Source organism: Zea mays, chromosome 3 (genome assembly GCF_902167145.1).
Source record: "Zea mays cultivar B73 chromosome 3, Zm-B73-REFERENCE-NAM-5.0, whole genome shotgun sequence".
Taxonomy (NCBI): domain Eukaryota; kingdom Viridiplantae; phylum Streptophyta; class Magnoliopsida; order Poales; family Poaceae; genus Zea; species Zea mays.
Genome location: NC_050098.1, coordinates 177124220 through 177149962, shown reverse-complemented (window position 1 = coordinate 177149962; position 25743 = coordinate 177124220). Strand labels below are relative to the sequence as shown.

Below are 25743 nucleotides of genomic sequence, written 5' to 3'. Positions count from 1 at the left end.
TGAGGTTGCTGAATTGAATGAAGCAACAATGATTTGTAACACTAACAACAAAATGAAAGGTTATTTGTTGGTTTTAAACGTTAGTAATTGCTACGAAGTAGCATAATTTATATTGAGCGCATCCATTTTTAATTGATGCCTGACTTTAGCAATCACTCCATATTTTGATCTATCTTTTTTATAAGTTTTATTTCATGGGACTTATTTTAGAAACTTGAGCTCACAAACTTTATCTTATTTGGTTTCTGTATGATATAATTATGTCATTTTATAATCTCTGTTCATTCAGTCAGTCGTTGTGAACTCTTTTCTAATCGCTCACTTCATTGGTCGTGTTGTACCAAGACATATTGCATAGACTAAACAATAACATCAGTTAGTCAAATCAAAAAAAATATTATACAGAGAACGGAGACAATCAATAAAAAATCTTGAATTTTTTTATGGATAGTTTACGTGGGTATTGTTGTAAGCCGTCGTAACGCACAGATAACCGACTAGTTTAGAATAATGCGTTAGTAAGCGGCCTCGAACAGCTTATTCATTCTATTTTTATGAGATTTTTTATTCCAAACATCACTTTACGAACTGTGCATTCTACCGTATTAGTATTTTAGGCGATCATAAACCCAACCTCCTAGAGACATCCTAAAGTACTCCCTCCGTCCCGTGAAGCAAGTCGTTTTAGCATTGCAAGGCGTTAGAGTAGTAACATGAGAGGTTACAAGAATACCCTCCATTAAATGTAAAGATTCTTGTGTCACATACGGATGATGTAGCTAGTCATCTCAGCATTTATTGATTTTTTATCCATCAGTCGCCAAAAGTAGAAATGTGTACACAGGCACACGCGCCAAACACATTAACAAAAACGGAAAACAGGCACACGCGCCAAACACATTAACAAAAACGAAAAACATTCAATATTTGAAACTGTCGCTGGTCTGCCACTCTGCCACTGCTCCTTTCTCACGGCTATAAAACACACTCTACCTCCAGCCTTTAAAGCACTCACCAGCCTATTAAACACAAAACACAAACATCACATATGTCGATCGATCTTAATCAGCTGCCGTTGGATGGAAATGAAGATGGTGTACCTGAGGCTGGTGGAGTCTTTCCTTTTGTTTCTCCACATCAAATACTCCATTCTTTTGATCTAAATATCCCAATGGATGAACAACAAGAGAACCTGCATCCAGGTAAACATTCACAAAAGTTTTTTCAACATGATTTGCAGATTTTACAACATGGTTTGCACAAAGCTAATTTGTGTAACTGATTTGGCAAATGTAGATAATGAACTTAATGTTTTGGAGGATTACCTTAATGATTATGGGGTTTATGCCGATGTTGACATTGTGTTCGATCAAGATGAGTTGTCGGATTCAGAAGACAATGAAGAAGAGCATGAAATTCAGCTCGGTAGACTAGATCTGTCACATACACAAAGGCAACAAATATATGAAGCACTACTGGCGAGAAGTAATAATGGAAAACAAAGAAAGAACAACACAACGATAGTTGCAAACCAGTTCAATGTTAGCCTTCGTACAGTCCAGCGTATTTGGAATAGAGCAAAGGGATGCTGTCAACGTGGTGAGCCAGTTGATGTTTCATCAAGGAAACCAAAGCGTTGTGGCAACAAAAAAAGTCAGTTGATCTATCAACAATTGCTACAATCCCCTTTCATAAGAGGAGTACTATACGAAAACTAGCACGTGAACTTAGTGTAAGCAAAAGTTGGTTACATAGGCAATTCAAAAATGGCCTTTTAAGAAGACACTCAAACTCATTGAAACCTTGTTTGAAGGAAGAAAACAAAAAAGAGAGGCTAAGATGGTGCCTTTCAATGCTAGACCAAAGTACTTTGCTAAACAATCCCAAATTCATTGAAATGGATAATGTTATCCATATCGATGAGAAGTGGTTCAATGCAACAAAAAAGACAATAAATTTTTACATGCTACCAGAAGAGGAGGACCCATATAGGACAGTTCAAAACAAAAATTCAATAGATAAATTGATGTTCTTGGGAGCAGTTGGCAAACCAAAAAAGGATGACGAAGGTAACCTAATCTTTAATGGAAAAATAGGCATTTGGCCTTTTGTTAGAAAGGTATCACAACACATTTTGATGTTAACTTCGTTGTTATTAACTTTAACTAATTGATTATTTGTTTCATGCCATTAGGAACCAGCACAAAGGAGAAGCCGTAATAGGGACAGAGGAACACTAGTGACCAAGTGCATCAATGTTGACAGAAACACTATGCGATCATTTCTTATTGCCAAAGTTCTACCAGCTATCAAAGCAAGTTGGCCTAGATCAGAAGCACATAGAACTATATGGATTCAGCAGGACAATGCGAGGACTCATGTTCGTCATGATGATCCCGAGTTTGTAATCGCTGCAGCTCAAACAGGACTGAATATAAGACTCATGAATCAACCTCCAAACTCACCTGACATGAATTGTCTTGATTTAGGCTTCTTCGCTTCCTTGCAGTCCCTTACACTAAACACGGTCTCAAGGAATCTAGATGAGTTAATTTACAATGTTAGCAAGGAATTCGAAGATTATGACCCTACACTTCTAAATAGAGTGTACCTGACATTGCAAGGCTGCTTGATTGAAGTAATGAAGGGAGGTGGAGGTAATAGGTATAAGATCCCCCATATGAACAAAGAGAGGCTGGAGGCTTTAGGCATTCTTCCAAACAGACTTGATTGTGACCGACAATTATATGAGACTACTCTTCACTCCTTGTCCAGTGAGCATGCTAGTGGAAGCTAGGTAAGGTATCATGGCTTTTGTTTACAGGAAATGGTCATGCATGTGTAAACAAGGTGATGCAGGAAGGTTATGTGTCATGTCTTTTGGGTACTGGCGTAATCTTTTGTTTCACTATTCTATCAAACTCATGTATGTCATGCTCTAGATTCTGTATATTTTGATTCATGTCATGTAAATTACGTTGAAACAATCTCATGTAGTACTCCAGATCTTGGTCTGTATTATCCTCAATCACAGTAGGTGTTACCTTATGTCGTACCTCAACAACACTCTCATCCTCAGTCTCTGCATCATAATCTACACACGCCTACAATAGCATAAATACTATGCTTAAATCGTAGGAGTACATTAAATCCGCAGAACACAAAACTAATATGGGAGGAACACTTGCTACCTGCGCATCGTCGTCATTAGGGGCGATTCCAATCTCAGAATCGCGTAAATGAACCTTGGGCCTGCGCCATGCGCTCCCAGCTCCCACATCGACGACATGGGGGCGAGCCATGTGCTCCCACTTCCAACATCGACAGACTGGTGGGCGATTGCAAGCTTGGGCCTGCGCCAACCGCTCCTTGCTCCCATGTCGTCGATCTTTGGGTTGATTGTGACTGGAGACTTCCTGCGATTGATTCGGGTGCTGCGCCAACAACACTCCGCTCTGATCTTGTCATCCCTGGCGACGAGATCTGGATGGCGACGATTGCTGTCCATGGCGAGGACGAGCGCCAGCTCCAAATTTGGCTTCAATCAGAGTTGGAGGAGGGGGGGCACTGCTAGATCTGAGCGTGGAGGGAGAGAATTGACCAGAGGAATCAAAATCTAGGAGTGGAAATCGGTGAGTGGAGATGGAACGATGGCTGGAAAGAAACTCACGGGGGTTGCTGGAAGCTTCTGGTTCCTTTTTTCCTTTCTCACGGTTACGGGGGAGATATTTTGAGGGCCCACAAACAGGAACGACTTGCTTCACGGGACAAATGCCAAGGGCTAGGACGACATGCTTCACGGGAGGGAGGGAGTATAACTTTACTGAGAGAGTTTTGAACAGTCTCGCTATTCTCATATTCTGCTCGTGTGAAGTATTTATTTGCACGCCCATGTATGAAGACAAATATTTTCCCGTTCACCGTCGCTTGATTTTCGAATCGAATCGCTCATTCATTCCTCACCGCCTCCATCCCCGCTCCGGCCTCCCCTCCGGAAGTCCCAAACCCTAGGAACCAGCTGAACTGCCGAAGCTTTCAGAACCCCAGGCGGCAAGAACAATTGCGGCGAGATGATTCTCCGGACTCCACCACAGCGGAAGCGCCGCGCAGGCTCCGGCGCCGGCGATGACGCCGATCTCGGTCTTGTCAAATCCGTGGGCGTCGCGAGCGCGACCGGCCGTAGTCCGGTCTCCGATCGCCGCCTGGCCCTCTACGACCGCCCCACCGCCCTCGCGCTTGCCGACGCCCCCGGGGAGCCGTTCGACGACATGGTCTGCACGTACCACTGCCGCCAGATGGTGAGATTGCTTCGGCCTTCGGCCCTTCCTCAGTTCCTCGTACTCCTGTGGGGTTTTAGCTCGTATAAACATTTGGTTACATCGATTGGGAGCTGCCTATTACTTTACAAACATGTCCTTGATGTCTGTTTTCGTCACGCGTGTCAGAATCGAAGCTCTTTAAACCTTTTTCAGTTTACGCATGATTAGTTGTTTGATCAAGGTGACCCTCGACTGAAGACAATGTGCTTTCATATTGTAAAACTGCGTGTGCCGCTGTGATATGCATATTGATGTTTTTTTTGCATGGATGCAATTCTGAATTATGAAAGGTCAAATCCGAGTTCATGGTGGCACTTGACACGGCAGAGAAGCAAGTTCAGGAGTATCAAACAAAACTTGTTGCCTTGGAGGACCAATTATCTAAGAGTGGTATGTTTTGGTTTACAATTTCTTAGCATAATGCGTGAATAGGGTTGATTTCAGTTAAGCGCTAATTAGCTATATGGATACGACTGTCATTTCAAGATATGTCAAACACGACCACCCTCAGTTATATTTGCAACAGGTTCTTTATGTCTAGGAGGTAGGGAACTACGAAAACAGTAGAGTAAAATACAATAGCGGTCCTTGGACTTGGCACATTGTGTCACTTGGGTCACCGAACTTAGAAAACCAGCAAAACAGACCCTCTAACTTTGTCAGCTTGTGGCGTCCCACGGATTTGCTCAATCCGGACGCCGATGTGGCGTGCCACGTTGGAGCATACTAATGAAAGTTCCGAGACCCAGTGACACAACATGTCAAGTTTGGGACCCGAGTGACACAACATGCCAAGTTCGAGGACCCAAGTGACTCTAACGTGGTACGCCACGTCGGTATCCGGTTTGAGCAAAACCGGTTTTGTATAGTTTTGCACGCGCCGACAAAGTTAGATGACCCGTTTTTGCTGGTTTTCTAAGTTTGGTGACTGAAGTGACACAACGTGCCAAGTTCGAGGACCGATACTGTATTGTACTCAAAACAAGTAGTATTGATGTTGCCTTTTGTTCTAAGCAACCTGGATTCAGATGTTAGCATTACTTTGCTAGAAGTGGAATAAAAAAATACAATTTATTGTTGCAGAGGATGAAAGAATGCAGTTTCTGGATAAACTTAACTATGTGGAACAAGAACTGGCAGCAACCAAAGGACGGGAGAGTGCATTACAGGAACGCCTACTAAAGGAGTTGGGTGAATATCAGGAACGATATCGTGGTCAAGTAATGAAAATAAATGAACTTGAGGTTGTCTTCTTACCCTTTATCATATTCTTTTCTAGGGGAGATCCCCTTTTGACACATGATCTGCATCTCTTTCATTTGTTGTATTCCTGCATTTCTTGCAAGGAACTTCAGTGCAGGAGTGCCTTGACTGCCTCATGTCTACCATATTTACTATTGCATCATATGTAGCATTGAAATTGCTCTAGGTTGATACAACTAGTATCATGCTTTATGTTTGCTAGGGTGTTGTTTCCTGTCAGTGCATTTTGTCCCTTTCTTGGTGTGGAGGGAGCATTAAACATGTGTTTTTATTATGCAACACCATGGTGGTAATCCTATGTCAGATATATGAATTAGTGTTCATGGCCATAGTTAAACTTGTCCTATCATATATTTGTTTTATCAGTGTACATGAATAGTGCCATGCTTTATGGTAATGTAGGTACAACTCAATAAAGAGATTGATTCTAGGATCAGTGCAGAATCATCAGTATCATCCGCGAAGGCATTGATCAAAGACTTGGAAGGGGATTTGCATCGATTATCTGAAAGTTCAGAAAGGGAGAAGAAAACCCTTAAGAAGGAACTTTCATACGTGAAAGAAGACTTATCCCTATCTGCTTCCAAAAATAATGCTGAGGTTCGTATGGTTAAACCGTTGCAAATATTTGTGATTGCCTGTTGACTCATCTATTTTAAATCTTGGGGATAGCTTGAGAAAACAATACTCAGAGCAGAAAACTATGAGAGTGAGGCAAAGTTGTTGAACGAGCAGTTGACCAACTTGAAAAAGCAACTTGACGAGGTCAGTACTCAATATTGATCTGATTCACACAATTACACTGTCTATACTGTGTCCAGTTCCCGCCCTTCTGAAAATGGAGCCCCTCACCAAAATATCCGCACTTGTATCTATTGGTTTATTCATTTGGTTCCAGTCACACAGACACACACTCTTAATTTTATATTTTGTATGGTCCTGATTAGTGTCTCAGTGAGAAGAATGAAATGGAGCTCAAGCTATTGAATTCCAGTGCTTTGCCTAATCAACATGCCCCAACAGAAGAACAGAAGTTGATCAAGCTTTTGCAAGAGGAGCTCCGGAATTATGTAAGCATTTCACAAATTTGATGTCTCCTTGATGGTTGATGGTTCCCATGTAGATGCTTTATGTAAACTTATTTCTTGTATGTAGTTTCTCTTGTGGCATTCGTCTTTTATATATATAGCTATGAAATCCAGTTATTTCTGGCCAGAATACAAGTTCTCAGTTTAACATTGTTATCCAACATTATACCTGATCGATGATATAGTTTATTTCAAGGGACTCTCTAAGTTGTGGGGCATTTCATTTGTGTTACCTATATCTTGTTTTTTTTCTCCCATTTAAAATTTTCCATTTACCATTCAACACGTGTAAAATTGTAAATGCATTATGCCATTATTGTCACAAGGGACAATGAATGTGGCTAGCTAGATCACCCAATGTCAAAGTCTTCCCATCAAGCATAAAGGCCTGACCGGCTAGACAAAGAAAACATCCAAACTGCAAAGGAAGCTGACAGCTGAGAACACCAGACATTCTCAAAGTTTTGGTACAGAAATAAGGGAAAAAACGAGCAAATGCATAATTACACTTCAAGGCATCCTTTTACCATGCAGTGCATTTAGTTTTTTTGAAGGGAAAAGGCTGTAGGGAAAACCTCTACATCATGATTTTATTTAAATAATGAAAAGGAGGGAACAAGAATAGGACCAAGAGAAGAAAAAAACAAACAATCGACTATCGAGAATTTAGCCACAAAGACACCCTAAGCCTCCGAACGCTATTAAACCTACGCATTTGCAAGTTCAACATGTCATTGAAGCTGCCCTTCCAAGAGAGGAAAGAAGGGGCAATGTTCCTGAAGATGAAGTCATTCCTCTGCTTCCAAATGCAACAAACTACCATTGCCAAAATTTCCATGAAGAAGTTGTGCCCAAAGGCACCCCTTGCAGCCTCGATCATAGAGAAAAAATCCAGGTCATGGCACCAATGAATTCCAACGTAATTCCAACATTTTGAACTGAAGGGACAACCAAAAAGAAGGTGATAAGTTGTTTCTGCATAGCCTTATTGCAGAGAACACAGCTGAGATCGCTACCCTCATTCAGAAAGCCTTTTCTTAAGATGTTTTTCGAGTTGATTCTATCCCAGAAAACCATCCATACGAAAATTTTTAACTTTCTTACAGACCTTGGACCTCCAGATCCAGTTGAAAGGAGCTGGGGGGTGGATGGATTTGAAAGTTAGCTTGCAAAACTTGGAGGAGCTAAAACAATCATTTCCCCACGGATAAATCCATATGTCCTTGCCAGCTCTAGTAGTTTGCATCTGATCAATAACCCCACAGAACAAATGGTATTCCTGCAGTGCATTTAGTTACAAGATGCCGTATCAGATTTGCATGATGAGGTGTCACTCTCTTTTATTTTGTTATAGATTCCTGTATCCCTTAGTTTGAGAGTTGAGACATGTTTGATCTTTCAGTAACGATCTGCTATGCAGTTTCCTAAAACCAATAATACTGTTCAAGGTCCTGCTAGACATTTTCTGAAATGACACTATTATCCATATGATTATATCTTTTTATGTAGGAAAAAGAAGTGCATGAAGCTAAAAGGTTGAAATCTTCCCACATGAATGTTGAGTTGCTGAAAGAAAAACTATTGGAGGAGCAGGGGCGCAGGGAAAGAGCAGAACTTGAATTATCTAAACTGCAGGAAATTGGTGCTAGAGCACATAAGCTGGAGCTTGAATTAGCATCTTGTACAGCACTGCTCAGCAACATACCTGATGTGTCTTCTTATGCTGACATACCCCAAAAGATCGCAGATCTGCAAAAGTGCGCATACTCAAAATTTCTTTGATATTTCATTGCCATTTACTCCAGTGTTGCATGAAAGGTCATTGTTTTAGTTCTCTTGATCATCTTTTCTTCATATGAAATTCATGTGGCCATCTGAATGATTGACAGGCAAGCATTGACATATTTGAACGAAGTTGGTGAGGTAACATCAAGGTTGAAAGAATTAGAGGTTGCACTAGAATATGCTGATCTCAGCAAGCAACAAGCAGAAGGTGAAGCTGCTCTTGCTAAAGAGAGGGCTGCAAGTGCTACTAGGGAGGTCAAGCGGCTTGAGCTTATGGTATCGTCTACCTGCTACACTAGTAATTATCTACTTCTCCGTCCTGAGATATAAGGAATTCTTGAAGCTTTGGACAAATTATGGGCAATACAAATGATGCATGTAATTCCCCTTAACTATAAAGAGATTTTGTGCTTACCATATTTTAAGCCTGGTGGTAGATATTAATGGCAGGTACACATGTGATTGAGACTTTCAGGAAGGTAATTCACCTAGAATACCTTATAATTTGGGACATTTTGAATGCTTAAACACCTTATAAATTCCAGGGCACAGAAGGAATATTTTCTATTTTATCCCTATGTACACTACCCTTGTAGATTCATATGCAGTTCGAAAAACCATCCCTTCATGTGCCTCATATGCTTAGACTTCTGTTCATTCTTCCCTGTTTCTTATGGTCAGCTTACTGCGATCAGTGAAGAAAGAGATAAGCTGAGAAAGGAACATGCTACGGAGTCGGATCAGTCTGGGATGGAAAAAACGATAAGAGAGCTGGAGAGCATTATACACGAGCTGAAAGAATTGATTAGTCACAAGGACACTGAACTCAATATAATGAATGAAAGATTAAACCTTGAAACAAGGAAAGTGAAGTCTTTGGAGCGAGAGGGAGATCAGCTACGCTCTCAGGTGGCATTACTAGAGTCTAAGGTAAGGACATTGGAGATCACCCCTTAAATCGTTCCTTGGTAATGGTAATCCTACTGTATTATTTGGAACAGCCGCAGAAAAAAGGTCAGCATGATATGCCCCATATAATTCTTGAAATATGTTTTTGTTGGATATTTGCTGAAATCCCTTTGATGTCACAAAGTTTGATTAAGGGGGTGCTTTAATGCACTAGAGCTAATAGTTAGTGGCTAAAATTAGCTAGAGACATCCAAACACCTTAGCTAATAGTTCAGCTATTAGCTGTTTTTAGTAAATTAGCTACTAGTTAGCTAGCTAATTCCACTAGCATATTTTTAGCCAACTAACTATTAGCTCTAGTGCATTCAAACACCCCCTAATTGGTGCTAGGCAGGTTAACAAAAATGTCGGTGGCCGCAATTTCTTTCCTTTAAGGGCTGGTTTGGTGACAAGGGAATCACGAGGGTATTGGAGGGGATTGAGGGGGTAATGAAATAATGAACTAATTTCCCCCTCAATCCCCTCCAATCCTCCGTTATCCCTGGTCACCAAATCAGCCCTAAATGGGCATTATGGTGTTTATCTACAGTACTAGATATGACAAAAGTCTTTCTGCTTGCTTCCTTGCTCGTGCACACACTTCCACTATGCCACTCTTCATTTTTTTTCCTGAAGAAACATACCAATTAAAATAAGGAATTGCTCACATCATTGTCACATAACTACGTTACAGAATCTTCTGCCGTTCACCTGATTCGAGCGCATATTTGTTACACCATGCCAGCTGTAATGTGGTTTTACATATAACAATGTTAAAATAATATCCTTGTCTTTCACTTTTGCACATTTAGGTCAGGTTCTTATTTGCCAATCTCCTATTGGTGTAGATTTATCAGTTTCAGTGGAGTTATCCATGCTTTATTCCTGCTGGTACAATGACTCGGTGTGAGCATGTCCCATCTTTCTTGTCATATCGTTAGCATCCCTAAACCACTAGGTATGGGTGCATCTGTTATAATTCCCAGGCCTGAGATGAAACATAAAAACTAAGGGCGTTTGTGCTGTTCTGCTTCCAATGAAACTTTGGTGTATGGTTTTATGCTGGAGATGTCTGTTTTGTTGATGTCTCACGATCATCCCTTTGTTTACTGGCATTGTCTTGTGAAACTCAGCACATAAATCCTGCATCTTTAACAATCCTATCAAATCCTTTGAAATTCCTATGGATTACTTTCTTCCATTCAAGTTTTGGAGGAAAATAACAAGAGGTCCAACCTCTTGGAAACTTTCCTATGACTAGGAAAAATGTAGGAATAGAGTTCCATGTCACCTTCAATTCCATAGGAAAATTATCAAGAGGTTGGACCTTAGTGACAAGGTTCCCGGAACGTTGGGAACGAGGAACGGGAACGAGGAACGCGGTACGTCTGTTAAAGCAACATGGAACATTGAGGGGTATACAGCTGATCCACGTTCATTCGATGCGTGGAACGTGTTCCCAACGATTTAGGAACGCAGTTAGGGAACGATTGTAATGGAACATGGAACGATGCATAATTGAAACAACCAATGACACGTACATAATATATAATATATGTATATATAATTGATAATGATGGGATCCAGATAATGATAAGTCATAGTGTCTTAGCTTATTTATATATATATATATATATATATAACGATAACGATAATCACTTTCTTGCAAAGCTTAGATAGAAGAGTCTTCTGGATCAATGTCCCATTTAGCATGTGCGCCATGTTTGTAGCCATCTGTTGATCTTGACAAAAGTCGCAAATTGGAGTGAATGAAGACTAATTTATCTGCAGTGGTAGTGTTCATCCTATTGCGCTTGGTGTTATGGATATGGCTGAATGTGCTCCAAATTCTCTCGGCCGATGAACTGCTGATGGGTTGAGATAAAACTTTTTTTGCAACCTCAGCTAAATCTGGAGTCTCAGAACCATAACTTACCCACCATTCAATCGGCTCCATGGTAAATGCATCCAATTGAACGGGTGGCAGCGCAAACATTCCCTTCTTCATAATAAAAGCATTAAATTGCTCCCTCAAAACTTGTTGTTCCCTTGGAGAATCTGCAATTTTACTAAAAGCTTCAAGCACATTAGTCATAACCTCCTTATCTGTATTAGGAGCTTGCCTTATGGTGCCACCAGGAGCTGGGGTGTTGAGGTATTGTTGATGATAAAATTTTGGGCATAAGGCATATGCTAAGCAATGAAGGGGAAGATTCATCTTCTCCCAACGGCGCATAACGATACTTTCAACCTCAACAAAATCATCTTTATGCGGGTTATCATCTTTTGTCATTATATCTTTTATTTCACCAACCATGCAATCCATTCTCTCGTAGATTTCTCCCATCTTTGGACCTTCTCCATCACTAAACCTTAATACGGAGTATATTGGCTCTGTGATAGCAATTATATTTTCAGCCTCCATCCAAAAGCTGTCATCATTTATTGTTAGGACAATGACCCTTGCTTGGTGCTTCACATCATTAGTGCAAGTATTTACCCAATCTTTCCACTGCCTTGTGACTACTGTGGTGGCAAGTGCTTCTCTACATGTTATGAGTCTTTGAAGCAATATGTAATGTGAAGCAAATCGAGTTTTTTTCACCTTAAGTAGGTCCAAACGAGAGTTGGTTCTAAACATTGCCAAACAATGGCAATGATTCTGAAAAAACTTGACAATTGCTTTTCCAGTCTTATATGTGTCAAACATCCATGGAAATTTCACAGCAAAATCCTTGAATATAAGGTTTAGCGTGTGAACAACGCATGGGGCCCAAAAAATGTGCTTATGCACCTGTAATCAAACAAAATATGATTAGGGAAAATCCAAGATAAAAAACACTTGAAGGACAAAATATGTGACTTACTTTTTCAATTTCTTTTCCAGCTGCTTTGCAATTAGCAGCATTGTCCGTTACCACTTGAAGGACATTTCCTGGTCCAATTTCATCAATAGCCTTCAAGAGATATTGTGCAATAGCTTCACCGGTTTTTTCAACTCCAGAGAAATCTTCTGCATATAAGAAACATGAACCTCGACTGTTCGACGCAATCACATTGATTAGGGGCTTGTTTTTTATATCTGTCCATCCATCGGACACAACCGAAACACCTTGTGTCAACCTAATGCATGATTAAAAGTGAGTTTTTGGAGAAAAAATCATACAATGAAAAGACAATAAAATTAAGAACTTACCATGTACTTTTAAGTGGTGCTAAGTCGGTCTCCACACTTCTCTTGCATGCATCTAGGAGAGTTGTCCTTGCCTTTTCACTCGACGGACCTTTATAATCTTTTGGACCATTTTTTATTGCCATTATCATTTGTGAAAATTGAGGGCTCCTCAACACATTGAATGGAATACCGTTGGCACATAAAAATTTGGTAATTTCCATATCGACAGACTCCCTTTGGGCTACTCCAAACGATTTTGTCAACGGATTCGGAGTGGTCGTCCCTGATGTTGATCTCATATGAAATCCTTTACTATCAGCTTCTTTCACCTTTTCCCGCAAAGCTTTGCTCTTGTTGGGATCGTTTTGCAATGACATACAACGTGCAATTTGTGCTTTTTTACCAGGTAATGGACCAAGCAAATGAACACGAACTCTAGTTAAACTTCCTTTGTACGATTTCTTGCAATGTTTACACTGCCACTCCTTTGTTCCACCAACATTTTTTCCACTCGGAACACCAATAATATTAATTTCATCTAGAAGTGGATGTTTCGTACCAGTAGCCGCAGCTCCATCTTCGTCACCACTGTCTGCGTCTGCACCACCATCTTGGATATCTACAGGCACCTCATGGACGACTTGCACATCATCATCTTCTTTTTCATCCGCACGCTTTCTTTTGCTTGAAGAACCGAAAACCATGTCTACGTTGAGGTTTGAGTTGGGTTGTGGTGCTGTACTGCTGTGCATCAGTGGATGGAGTTCTATTTAAATAGCAGGCAGTACGCGGTCGGCTCCCTGCCTAATCACTTAACGCGCTCCAGACATGGATAATCCCTTCCTCTTCTTACGCGCTCCATGCCTAACCCCTCAGCTTCCTGCGACCTTGGACGGACCGACGGATCTCCTCCACTGCGAGCGCGAATGCGCGACTCCTCCACTGCGAGCGCGAGTGCGCGACTCCTCCACTGCACCGCGACGGCGCGACCTCCTCCACTGCGCGATTTCTCTTCCCCACTGCGCTCTTCCTCTTCCAGTCTTCCCCACTGCGCGATTCCTCTTCCTCTTCCCCACCACGCGATTCCTCTGCGCGATTCCTCTGCCTCTTCTACCCACTGCGCGATTCCTCCGCCTCTTCCGGTGATCCGGTCTTCCCCACTGCGCGGCGGCGACGGCAGCGTCCCAGCGCGGCGGCCGGACAACGCCCGCATCGCCCCAGCGCGGCGGCCAAGCGCGGCGGCCAAGCGCGGCGGCCGGCAACGCCCGCAACGTCCCAGAGCGTCGTCCCAGCGCGACGGCCAAGCGCGGCGGCGCGGCGGCCAAGCACGGCGGGGCGACTTCCTAAGGTAAGCGTTCCTACCTTCTATAAACGGCGTTCCGCGAGCGTTTCTTGTAGTGTTCCCCTTCGTTCCCGTTCCTCGTTTCGGGACGAAATTCCGGGAACGCGGAACGCGCCATCGTTCCCCGTTCCCTGTCACTAAGGGTTGGACCTCATGTTAAAAATCCTACAAAATCTCACTACAATGCTCAATTCCATAGGAATTTTATAGGATTTGTAGCAATTCAATCCTTTGTTCCAAAGGACCACATAGAAAATTTTTCCATAGAGTTTTAATCCTTCAAAATTCCTCCACTTTTTCTTTGTTCCAAAGGAGGCCTTATCTCTGTATTCAAATTCCTGCACACCATCCAAAGGCAGGTGGAAAATTTTCCTGCATTCGCAGTTCCTGTAGGATTGCAATTCATAGCCAACTCTAATCCATTGTTTTTCCTATTCCTGTGTTTTCACATTCCTGTGTTCCAAAGGGGCCCTAAATACAGTTAGTTGAGTGCGCTCGAGTGAGGTCCGGGGAAGGAATAACCGAGGCAAGCCTTACCTCTGCATTTTTGCAGAGAGCCGGTGTCAAACTCAAGACTTTTGGCTCAGTGGGGAGGCATCTCACCACTGCGCCAGGCCTGTCCTTCTGATATATACTATGTGAAAGCTACTAATTTATTCCCTCTGTTCCAAATTATAAGAAGCTTACTTTTTCTAGTCGGGCTGGTCGCCTGTTAACAGCCGATTAGCCGGACGACTCGATTAGGGAGCCTGGTCGTCCCGATCGTCCGATTAGTTGACGATAAGGGCGATTAGTCGTCCGTTTTTCCAGTTTCTGGTCGTTGGTGCTAGGATTTTTGTGTTGGGCTACAGGACCAATGTTTTCGCTCATCTACAAGAACATAAGTTCCGCCTCTCCTCTCCTCTGCTAAAACCCTAAGGCTGCCTAAACCCTGCATGTATCCCTCTGTCGGGCGGCTGCTCCAGAGGTCCAGATCACCGGCGTCTCCACTCTCCAGCACTAGTGATCCCCTCTGCCTGAACTCCCGATCACCGGCAGCTGCTCGCCTGCTCCAGTCACATGTGCCCCTTTGCCTGCTCGCCTGCTCCACAGCTCCAGTTCATAACTCTAGAGTCCAGATCACCGGTGGGCGACGGCTGCTCCAGATCACCAGCGTCTCCAGCACCAGTGACAAGATGAGTTCGTCATCTCAAGGTTCCCCCTGCTCCCTCCCTCCATCTCTGTAGTTCTGTTCTGTCTGTGTCTCCCACCAGTGATCAAACACTAATGGCTGTTGCTGCTCTAATCCTAAGCCGACTGCTGATAGTGACTTGTACCTCTGCCTGTTATTTTGTATATCCTGCTGTTTATACCTATATAAGTATAAATACCAGTCTAAAAGGTCTAGGACGATCAGGGACCGACTAGGACCGACTAGGGGTCGACTAATCGCCCTGGTCGTCGCCTAATCGCGACTAGTCGCCTGGTCGTCCCCAGTGTTCGACCAGGTGACCAGGCGACCAGGCGACTTGAAATCATTGCTAGATACATTGATTTTATAATTTGGAACAGAGGGAGTAACTTGCAACATTTCTCTTGTGTGCCATGCTTCTGCTAGCTTCAAAGTTCTTGTTATATTTGACAGTTAGGTCATGGGGATTACTCTGCTTCAAGCACAAAAGTACTGCGCATGATGAATACTCTTGGAGTCGACAATGAAGCCAAGCAGACAATAGAAGTACTGCAAGCTGAGCTAAAGAAAACAAAAGAGAGGCTGCAAGCAGTTGAAGAACTGAAAGGACAAACTGGTACGAGCTACATTATTTGTAATTTTTATGATCCTGTGGATTTCTATTTTAATTTATTTTCATATGTAAAAACTTGTTTACTGCTTCTGCTTACTGTAGTCTACATTGTATTTGCTAAGGGGTTTGTGTTTGGAGTATCTGCTTAATATAACAAAAGTTACAAGATAACCCTTAGTGACAAGGTTCCCGGAACGTTGGGAACGAGGAACGGGAACGAGGAACGCGGTACGTCTGTTAAAGCAACATGGAACGTTGAGGGGTATACAGCTGATCCACGTTCATTCGATGCGTGGAACGTGTTCCCAACGATTTAGGAACGCAGTTAGGGAACGATTGTAATGGAACATGGAACGATGCATAATTGAAACAACCAATGACACGTACATAATATATAATATATGTATATATAATTGATAATGATGGGATCCCGATAATGATAAGTCATAGTGTCTTAGCTTATTTATATATATATATATATATATATATATATATATATATATATATATATATATATATAACGGTAACGATAATCACTTTCTTGCAAAGCTTAGATAGAAGAGTCTTCTGGATCAATGTCCCATTTAGCATGTGCGCCATGTTTGTAGCCATCTGTTGATCTTGACAAAAGTCGCAAATTGGAGTGAATGAAGACTAATTTATCTGCAGTGGTAGTGTTCATCCTATTGCGCTTGGTGTTATGGATATGGCTGAATGTGCTCCAAATTCTCTCGGCCGATGAACTGCTGATGGGTTGAGATAAAACTTTTTTTGCAACCTCAGCTAAATCTGGAGTCTCAGAACCATAACTTACCCACCATTCAATCGGCTCCATGGTAAATGCATCCAATTGAACGGGTGGCAGCGCAAACATTCCCTTCTTCATAATAAAAGCATTAAATTGCTCCCTCAAAACTTGTTGTTCCCTTGGAGAATCTGCAATTTTACTAAAAGCTTCAAGCACATTAGTCATAACCTCCTTATCTGTATTAGGAGCTTGCCTTATGGTGCCACCAGGAGCTGGGGTGTTGAGGTATTGTTGATGATAAAATTTTGGGCATAAGGCATATGCTAAGCAATGAAGGGGAAGATTCATCTTCTCCCAACGGCGCATAACGATACTTTCAACCTCAACAAAATCATCTTTATGCGGGTTATCATCTTTTGTCATTATATCTTTTATTTCACCAACCATGCAATCCATTCTCTCGTAGATTTCTCCCATCTTTGGACCTTCTCCATCACTAAACCTTAATACGGAGTATATTGGCTCTGTGATAGCAATTATATTTTCAGCCTCCATCCAAAAGCTGTCATCATTTATTGTTAGGACAATGACCCTTGCTTGGTGCTTCACATCATTAGTGCAAGTATTTACCCAATCTTTCCACTGCCTTGTGACTACTGTGGTGGCAAGTGCTTCTCTACATGTTATGAGTCTTTGAAGCAATATGTAATGTGAAGCAAATCGAGTTTTTTTCACCTTAAGTAGGTCCAAACGAGAGTTGGTTCTAAACATTGCCAAACAATGGCAATGATTCTGAAAAAACTTGACAATTGCTTTTCCAGTCTTATATGTGTCAAGCATCCATGGAAATTTCACAGCAAAATCCTTGAATATAAGGTTTAGCGTGTGAACAACGCATGGGGCCCAAAAAATGTGCTTATGCACCTGTAATCAAACAAAATATGATTAGGGAAAATCCAAGATAAAAAACACTTGAAGGACAAAATATGTGACTTACTTTTTCAATTTCTTTTCCAGCTGCTTTGCAATTAGCAGCATTGTCCGTTACCACTTGAAGGACATTTCCTGGTCCAATTTCATCAATAGCCTTCAAGAGATATTGTGCAATAGCTTCACCGGTTTTTTCAACTCCAGAGAAATCTTCTGCATATAAGAAACATGAACCTCGACTGTTCGACGCAATCACATTGATTAGGGGCTTGTTTTTTATATCTGTCCATCCATCGGACACAACCGAAACACCTTGTGTCAACCTAATGCATGATTAAAAGTGAGTTTTTGGAGAAAAAATCATACAATGAAAAGACAATAAAATTAAGAACTTACCATGTACTTTTAAGTGGTGCTAAGTCGGTCTCCACACTTCTCTTGCATGCATCTAGGAGAGTTGTCCTTGCCTTTTCACTCGACGGACCTTTATAATCTTTTGGACCATTTTTTATTGCCATTATCATTTGTGAAAATTGAGGGCTCCTCAACACATTGAATGGAATACCGTTGGCACATAAAAATTTGGTAATTTCCATATCGACAGACTCCCTTTGGGCTACTCCAAACGATTTTGTCAACGGATTCGGAGTGGTCGTCCCTGATGTTGATCTCATATGAAATCCTTTACTATCAGCTTCTTTCACCTTTTCCCGCAAAGCTTTGCTCTTGTTGGGATCGTTTTGCAATGACATACAACGTGCAATTTGTGCTTTTTTACCAGGTAATGGACCAAGCAAATGAACACGAACTCTAGTTAAACTTCCTTTGTACGATTTCTTGCAATGTTTACACTGCCACTCCTTTGTTCCACCAACATTTTTTCCACTCGGAACACCAATAATATTAATTTCATCTAGAAGTGGATGTTTCGTACCAGTAGCCGCAGCTCCATCTTCGTCACCACTGTCTGCGTCTGCACCACCATCTTGGATATCTACAGGCACCTCATGGACGACTTGCACATCATCATCTTCTTTTTCATCCGCACGCTTTCTTTTGCTTGAAGAACCGAAAACCATGTCTACGTTGAGGTTTGAGTTGGGTTGTGGTGCTGTACTGCTGTGCATCAGTGGATGGAGTTCTATTTAAATAGCAGGCAGTACGCGGTCGGCTCCCTGCCTAATCACTTAACGCGCTCCAGACATGGATAATCCCTTCCTCTTCTTACGCGCTCCATGCCTAACCCCTCAGCTTCCTGCGACCTTGGACGGACCGACGGATCTCCTCCACTGCGAGCGCGAATGCGCGACTCCTCCACTGCGAGCGCGAGTGCGCGACTCCTCCACTGCACCGCGACGGCGCGACCTCCTCCACTGCGCGATTTCTCTTCCCCACTGCGCTCTTCCTCTTCCAGTCTTCCCCACTGCGCGATTCCTCTTCCTCTTCCCCACCACGCGATTCCTCTGCGCGATTCCTCTGCCTCTTCTACCCACTGCGCGATTCCTCCGCCTCTTCCGGTGATCCGGTCTTCCCCACTGCGCGGCGGCGACGGCAGCGTCCCAGCGCGGCGGCCGGACAACGCCCGCATCGCCCCAGCGCGGCGGCCAAGCGCGGCGGCCAAGCGCGGCGGCCGGCAACGCCCGCAACGTCCCAGAGCGTCGTCCCAGCGCGGCGGCCAAGCGCGGCGGCGCGGCGGCCAAGCACGGCGGGGCGACTTCCTAAGCTAAGCGTTCCTACCTTCTATAAACGGCGTTCCGCGAGCGTTTCTTGTAGTGTTCCCCTTCGTTCCCGTTCCTCGTTTCGGGACGAAATTCCGGGAACGCGGAACGCGCCATCGTTCCTCGTTCCCTGTCACTAAGAGATAACCTGTATTTAAATGGAGTGAACTGTCTTTGAATAGCTTGTGCCTTCTATGCCCAATTCCTTGTTATTTTTATTTGAGGGCACTTATAAATGGAACTTTGACTGCAGATCCTGGAACCGTGGTAGACGCTAATATTGCTGAAAAGTTAGCACAACTTAAGAATCAAATTGCGACACTTGAAAAACGTGAAGAAAGGTATGCGACCAATTATTTCTCCTCTAGAATCTGTTGCACATTTTGTTTGTTATAACATTATACTTTGTTCAAAACAGATACAAGGCGGTGTTTGCAGAGAGGATCTCGGTCTTCCGGAAAGCCTGCTGCTCCCTTTTCGGTTACAAGGTAATGATAATGTAACACACACCATATGAGGGCAGCTTTTTGCTAAACAACCCCGACCCCTTCTCTCTCCATTTAACTGTTTTAGCCACCTGTAGAAATTCTTCATTCATTTTTCTTAGACACAATCAATTGAAAGATGACTAACAGGATCTTGAAATGTAGCTATAGATCTTGTTGTTCAATGTCGATTTTAACAGAATTAAAAAGCAACACACACCTTGTTACTGGAGGTCAATAGAGTCCATCTTTGTACTTTTATTGTAATGATAATCCTCAGCTTGTCTTCTCGAGGAAAAATTGAGGTTTGCATTTGTGATGTCCATTTCAGTAAACATCAACTATACACGTACTGCATTTTTTCCTCTGTTACTATATTTTGTTGAATTTTCCTTGCATGATTCTAACTCTATCCAGCTATTCAACATAAATGATAATCTGACACTTGTTTCATGGTTCTAGATAGTGATGAATGATCAGCAGCAGTCAAATGGGATTCCCGTAACACGCTTTATTCTGCAGTCAGTGTATGCCCAAAGCGATGATGAAAAGCTTGAGTTTGACTATGAATCAGGAAGCACTAATATCGTGGTAAGACTCACACTGTTGAAATGGTCTTTCATATATTTTATTGGAACATATTTTGATGTTAGTGATATATACAGGTCAACGATTACACATCCCAACAAGAAATTGCTCGGCAGGTATTAAGCTGGTTAATTTCATTTTACTAGGGAGTAGCAAACACCCATGCATTCTAGTTGTTTGAGGTCCCCAGTCTCCACCTCATGGCATGCCAATGCAGCCATATAGTAGCAGTGGTTTCATTCAAAAGTACTAGGTCTAAATAGGAATAGAAAACTTTAAACTACTATCCATCCAATCCAAGTATACTTTTATTGTCGCTACAATTCTCTCTCATCTCCGCTTTTTCCCGCAATTTCTATGGTCCCACACCTATCCTGATGCTCTTTTTTTTTCTCGAACGCGCAGAAGAACTGCGCCTCATTATATTAAGATAGGAGAAAAAAGGTATAAAATAGACCAAAACAGATACAAAGACTGAGGCCTCCTTAGGGCTTGTTCGGTTATTTTCAATCCATATGGATTGTAGGGGATTGATACGGATTGAGAGAAATTTAGACTTACTAGGATTGAAACCCTCTCAATCCCCCTCAATCCATGTGGATTGGGGTAGAACCGAACAAGCCCTTACGGGGGGCCAACAACAAGCATATATGAAACGATCCATCTACAAACTAAGCTCCCAAACCACTACCACTAATGATCCAGCCGGGAGACTGCCAGGTAGGAGAGGCATTTGGCTCCTGCCATCTCCCACAAGCCTCTCTCCTCCCCCGCTAGTGCAAGGGCTGCTGCTAAGCTGGGTGTCCTTCCTTCAAAAACACATTTGTTTCTGTGGTTCCATATTATCCAAGCTCCCAAAATGATGAGAGAGTTGAGGCCCTTGGTAGGATTATTCACTGCTTCAGATGCCTCTTGCCACCAATCTATGAAAGATGAAAAACCTGGTTGTGGGGCTAAACTCTGCAACCCAAATTGCTTAAAAGGAAGAACCAAAATTCTCTAGTGAAGACACAAGACACTAGCAAATGATCTATTGTCTCAGATTCTTGATCACACAAGGGACATCTGTCTGGATGATTCAACCCTCTTTTTGCTAATCTATTAGCCATCCAACACCTCTTCTGAGCTGCAAGCCAAAGGAAGAAACGACACTTTGGAGGCGCCCAAGATTCCACACCCTTTTGTAGTATCAAAAGAGCTTGATCCTAAGAAAAAACCCTCATAAGCAACTTTTGCCGAATATTTACCATCTGATGCCAAGCTGAAAATATGTTTGTCTTCCATGTCCGGCTGCAGCTCAACACTGGATACTAAATCCCAGAGATGGAGATAGTCCACTAAGGCTCCAACTGATAGAGCTGAGAGCTCCTGTGATGTCCGAAATCCATCTCCCATTAGTTAAGGCCTCCTGAACAGTCCTTCTGTTAACAATCCTCTTTGGGATTGATTCAAATAATGTAGGAGCAATGTCCTGGATCTTTTTTCCATGGAGCCACCTATCTGTCCAAAACGTGGTATTTGATCCATCCCCTATTTCGGTTACCAAAACTGCACCAAAGAAAGCTCGAGCCTTGCCTGGAACCTGGATGGGAAGACCTGACCAAGGGTGCCTTGAGTCAGTCTTTTGAAGCTAGAGCCATCTCATGCGGAGAGCCCAACATAGCTCTGGAAAGCTAGAGATACCCAATCCTCCAAGTTTCTGAGGTCGGCATACCTTACCCCATGCCACCAGACAGTGCCCACCTTTTACTTCCTTTCGACCCCTCCATAGAAATCCTTTCCTTATTTTGTCAATAGCATATACAACCCATTGGGGAATGTCAATTGCCATTGCCAAATAGATAGAAGCTCCTGTGAGAACATGCTGTACTTGAACTTTCCTTCCTGCCCTGGTCAGTAAATCAGCCTTCCAACTTTGTAGCTGATCTGCAATTCGTTCCAGAAACGGCTGAAACTGCTTCCTGGTTACTTTGTGCAGGGATCGAGGAAGACCCAAATACCAACAGGGTAAGGTAGATATCTCATATGGCAGTAGATTCTGCACCTCCAATAAGTCGTCCTCAGGACAATGAATGGGATATACCTTAGATTTTTGTGCATTATTGTGAAGCCTGAAGCATTTCCAAATAGATGAAGGATATCCAAAACGATAGATATATCCGCGGCTGTGGAATGCAAGAAAAGCACCACATCATCTGCAGACATAGAAATACGACGAAGCCTCCTTCGCGATAGCTGTTGGAGTAATCCTGCCTCCTCTCTAGAACATAGAAGGCCAAGAATGTCCATAACAAGGATGAACAACATCGGGGAGAGAGGGTCACCCTGCCGAAGCCCTCTCCGATACTTGATATGTTTGCCTGGAAAACCATTAAGCATAACTTGAGTAGAGGAGGAAGCTAACAGCCCACAAATTATATCTCTCCATATTTGCTCAAAACCCAGCTGCTTCTTGATTTCAATTAGGAAAGGCCAGGAGACCGAATCAAAAGCTTTATTAATATTCAATTTGAGGAGCAACCGGGCCTTCTTTTGTTAGTGAAAAAATTTGGAAGTTTGCTGCACCAACATAAAGTATCTTGGATGAATCTTTCTTTTATAAACACACTCTGGTTGGGGGAGATCATCTCATCAAGGGCTGATTTGGTGACCAGGGATCACGGGGGGATTGGAGGGGATTGAGAGGGAAATTTTTGTGATCCCCTTGTCACCAAATCAACCCCAAGCTTTGTAGCCAGCCGATTGGCTAGAATTTTTGTGATTAGCTTTGCAAAACTGTGCACAAGACTGATCGGCCGAAAGTCCTTTACTTGCTCCGCCCCTTCCTTTTTTGGTATCATGATAATATAGGCGGAGTTGAGTCTTTGGAAGTTAAAAAAAATTCCTGTCCCATACTGCCGAAACTGCAGCCATGACATCAGCTTTGATTACATTCCAGCAAGTCTTATAAAAAATGTCCAGTGAAGCCATCCGGCCCTGGGGCCTTATCCAGAAGTAAGTTTTGAATGATTTCCCACGCCTCTTGCTCTGAAAATGGTGAATCAAGAGCAGACAGATTAAAAGAAGGCAGCCCAAGGGCCTCCAAATCAAGAGTAAGCTCTCTATTTGCACAATTCCCAATGAGATTGGTGTAAAACTGATCTACCACTGCAGCCTTTTTCGCTATGGCTGGTTATAATATGATCTCCATCATATGTACTCTATGCCCCCCTATCCATACCTAGCTACTGACTATGGTACACAACTTTTCTTGTTCACACACCACATGTGGATTGGCGGATTTCTAATAGTTGGTGCTGCTGCACATGCAGCCATTTTTATGGTAAGAGACTATGATTTCTCTTACGATGCTGGGCATGCAAATGAAAGAGCTTCGTATTAGCATCACCTTCCTTGAGCCATAAGATTCTTGATCTCAGCCGTGCCATGGTACGTTTAAGGGAGGACAGCAGCAATGGATGTTTTTTGAGCCTATTTTTAAGCCATAATTCTGCTGGTTCGAGGGCTCTATCATCTTGTGATATCTCCAGCTTGTGAAGGAGCTCCTTGGACAATGCTAGCTGAGATCTCACATGTCCCACCTGTTTATCGCTCCATTTCTGCAAATTTCTAGCTGCCGCCTTCAGCTTCAATTCAAGAGATTGAAAAGGGCAGGCTGTAACAGCAACAGAATTCCATGCTGTCTGAATTGTATCATGAAAACCTTCTATTTTTGGCCAATAGGATTCAAAATGGAATCACCTTTTTCCACATTTATTATCAAGAAGACCCAGCAACAGAGGGCAGTGATCAGAGTCTCCAGATGCTGTACTTTGGAGAAGAACATTGGGGAAGATGGTTTCCCAGTCGACTGAACAGAATACTCGATCAAGCTTGACTAGGACAGGGTCATCCTGCTGATTTGACCATGTAAACCTGCGTCCATGAAGTGGGGTTTCTTTAAGAGCTAGATCATCAATCACCATTCTGAAACGGTCCATCATGGCTCTATTTGTGTTAGAATTATTCTTCTCTGAAGTTCTGTATATGAGGTTGAAATCACCAGCCAATACCCATGGTCCAAGGCACTCAGCTCTGATATCTTTAAGCTCCTGCAGGAACATGATTTTTCATTATTTCCTTGTGGGCCATAAACACAGGTCAGCCACCAATCACACCCCCCTTGCAAAACTGTATCGAAATGCTGTAATTATCCTCCTTTTTCTGACCTGTAAAACTCAGATTACGTCTCCAAGCAACTAAATGCCCCCAGTAGCACCACTCGAAGGAAGAAATGTTGATTCAGTAAAATCTGACCCCAACATAGAAAGAAGCATGCCTTTTGAAATATTCTGCATTTTTGTTTCCTGAATACAAACTACTTCAACCTGAGAAGAATCAACCAGCTCTCTAACTGAGTCTTGTCGGCCTGTAGAGTTCAAGCCTCTTACATTCCAGATCAATATTTTCGAAGGATCCATTACAAAACTAGACAACAAAAGAGCGACCAGCAGGAGATACCGGGACATTACCGAGCGAAACCTGCTGGGATGCTCCACCCAAAAAGGACAGCTAAAGCCTCCACATGGCATGGCGACAAAGGGTCTTTAAACAGTCTAGCATACTTGTCCAAAGCCTCTTGGCTTAAACCTTCAGAATCACCAATAATCTGCAAGGATTTCATGATCTTTTTGATGGATCTGTTGCATAAATGTTGCATTTTGAATTCCACCCCAACTCCTGCAATGCGCCTACTCCTTGGTGCAAAGGCTACAGGAGGTGAAGATGAAGTTATGGGCTGATTGCTGCTGTTTGGAACCGACAGTATGCTTGCTGTTCGTTTGGTAATCTTGTTGAAGAATAAATCTCTGCTTCTTGATTCAGCTCTGGATGACGAATCTTCAGTTCTTACAATTTGGCTGAGTCCCTCCTCATGCGGTGCCGCTTGGTCTTGATCAGCAGGGTCAGGCGCCAGCGTAACAGTTTTTTCTCGAATATGCAGGAGGGCTGCGTATCATTAAATTAAAGTAGAGGGAAAAAGGGCCTGCGGCCCAGGACAAACAGAACACACACAACACAAACACACCGCACAGACACATACGACACTTCATCACCCCAGTCTTTTAATAGGCTATAAGACTTTCCTTTCTCTATCCAGGGTCAAAAAGAGAGCGCATGTTCTTGGCTCCAGCAGAAAACCACAATCTCATCTCGTCTTTAAATCCGTCCTCTAAGGTAGTAAGGCAGGGTCGAGCTCCTTCAAAAACACACTTATTTCGCTGCTTCCAAATACTCCAAGCCCCAAGGATTACCATACTATTAAACCCCTTTCTTTTGCTCTTGGGAATCTTGGTTGAAGCCTTTCTCTGCTACAACGCCTCTTCCCGGCCCTGAGAGAATGGATGAGACGGGCAGGTTCAGTCTGAATAGCCTTGAGCGCTACAACATCTGACGAGGAAATCCCAGACCGTTTTGCCAAAGTCGAGCATGGATGGGGAGGGGCAGATGCAAGCGGAGCAGTGCAGGCTGCTACAACGCCATCCACCAATTCCTCAGAATGAGTTACTGCTGTTTGGTGTTGGATGATCCAC

At 42.8% G+C, this 25743-nt stretch overlaps 2 protein-coding genes and 1 long non-coding RNA gene across 3 annotated transcripts in view; 1 reads left to right on the top strand and 2 right to left on the bottom strand.

Annotated features, from left to right (window-relative positions):
• Positions 1–937: 937 nt before the first annotated feature.
• On the bottom strand, positions 938–1417 carry LOC109945310 (uncharacterized). Its single transcript, XR_002268448.2, has 3 exons — positions 1326–1417; positions 1101–1192; positions 938–1019 (listed from the first exon to the last, which is right to left on the bottom strand). It is a non-coding gene; the product is annotated as an uncharacterized lncRNA (long non-coding RNA).
• A 2427-nt stretch (positions 1418–3844) lies between these two features.
• Positions 3845–25743, top strand: part of LOC100285392 (uncharacterized) — a 30207-nt gene continuing 8308 nt past the window's right edge. Inside the window, exons 1-14 of the mRNA NM_001158285.2 lie at positions 3845–4298; positions 4610–4709; positions 5403–5563; positions 5985–6182; positions 6255–6347; positions 6530–6652; positions 8180–8427; positions 8560–8731; positions 9137–9385; positions 15545–15707; positions 19354–19441; positions 19519–19588; positions 20048–20176; positions 20251–20289. Of these exons, the coding sequence (NP_001151757.1) occupies positions 4071–4298; positions 4610–4709; positions 5403–5563; positions 5985–6182; positions 6255–6347; positions 6530–6652; positions 8180–8427; positions 8560–8731; positions 9137–9385; positions 15545–15707; positions 19354–19441; positions 19519–19588; positions 20048–20176; positions 20251–20289 (2061 nt within the window). The 5' untranslated portion in view covers positions 3845–4070. The remainder of the gene's footprint in view (positions 4299–4609; positions 4710–5402; positions 5564–5984; positions 6183–6254; positions 6348–6529; positions 6653–8179; positions 8428–8559; positions 8732–9136; positions 9386–15544; positions 15708–19353; positions 19442–19518; positions 19589–20047; positions 20177–20250; positions 20290–25743) is intronic.
• On the bottom strand, positions 16211–19048 carry LOC103650931 (uncharacterized). Its single transcript, XM_008676530.4, has 3 exons — positions 17779–19048; positions 17450–17705; positions 16211–17376 (listed from the first exon to the last, which is right to left on the bottom strand). The coding sequence occupies exons 1-3, from the start codon at positions 18507–18509 to the stop codon at positions 16255–16257; spliced, it is 2109 nt and encodes a 702-aa protein (XP_008674752.1). The 5' UTR covers positions 18510–19048; the 3' UTR covers positions 16211–16254.

Coding starts and splice junctions, on each gene's coding strand:
- LOC103650931 (XM_008676530.4), bottom strand. CDS start 18,509: ATGCACAGCAGTACAGCACCACAACCCAACTCAAACCTCAACGTAGAC. Junction 17,706..17,778: donor GCACCACTTAAAAGTACATG/GTAAGTTCTTAA, acceptor ATCATGCATTAG/GTTGACACAAGGTGTTTCGG. Junction 17,377..17,449: donor CTGGAAAAGAAATTGAAAAA/GTAAGTCACATA, acceptor GTTTGATTACAG/GTGCATAAGCACATTTTTTG.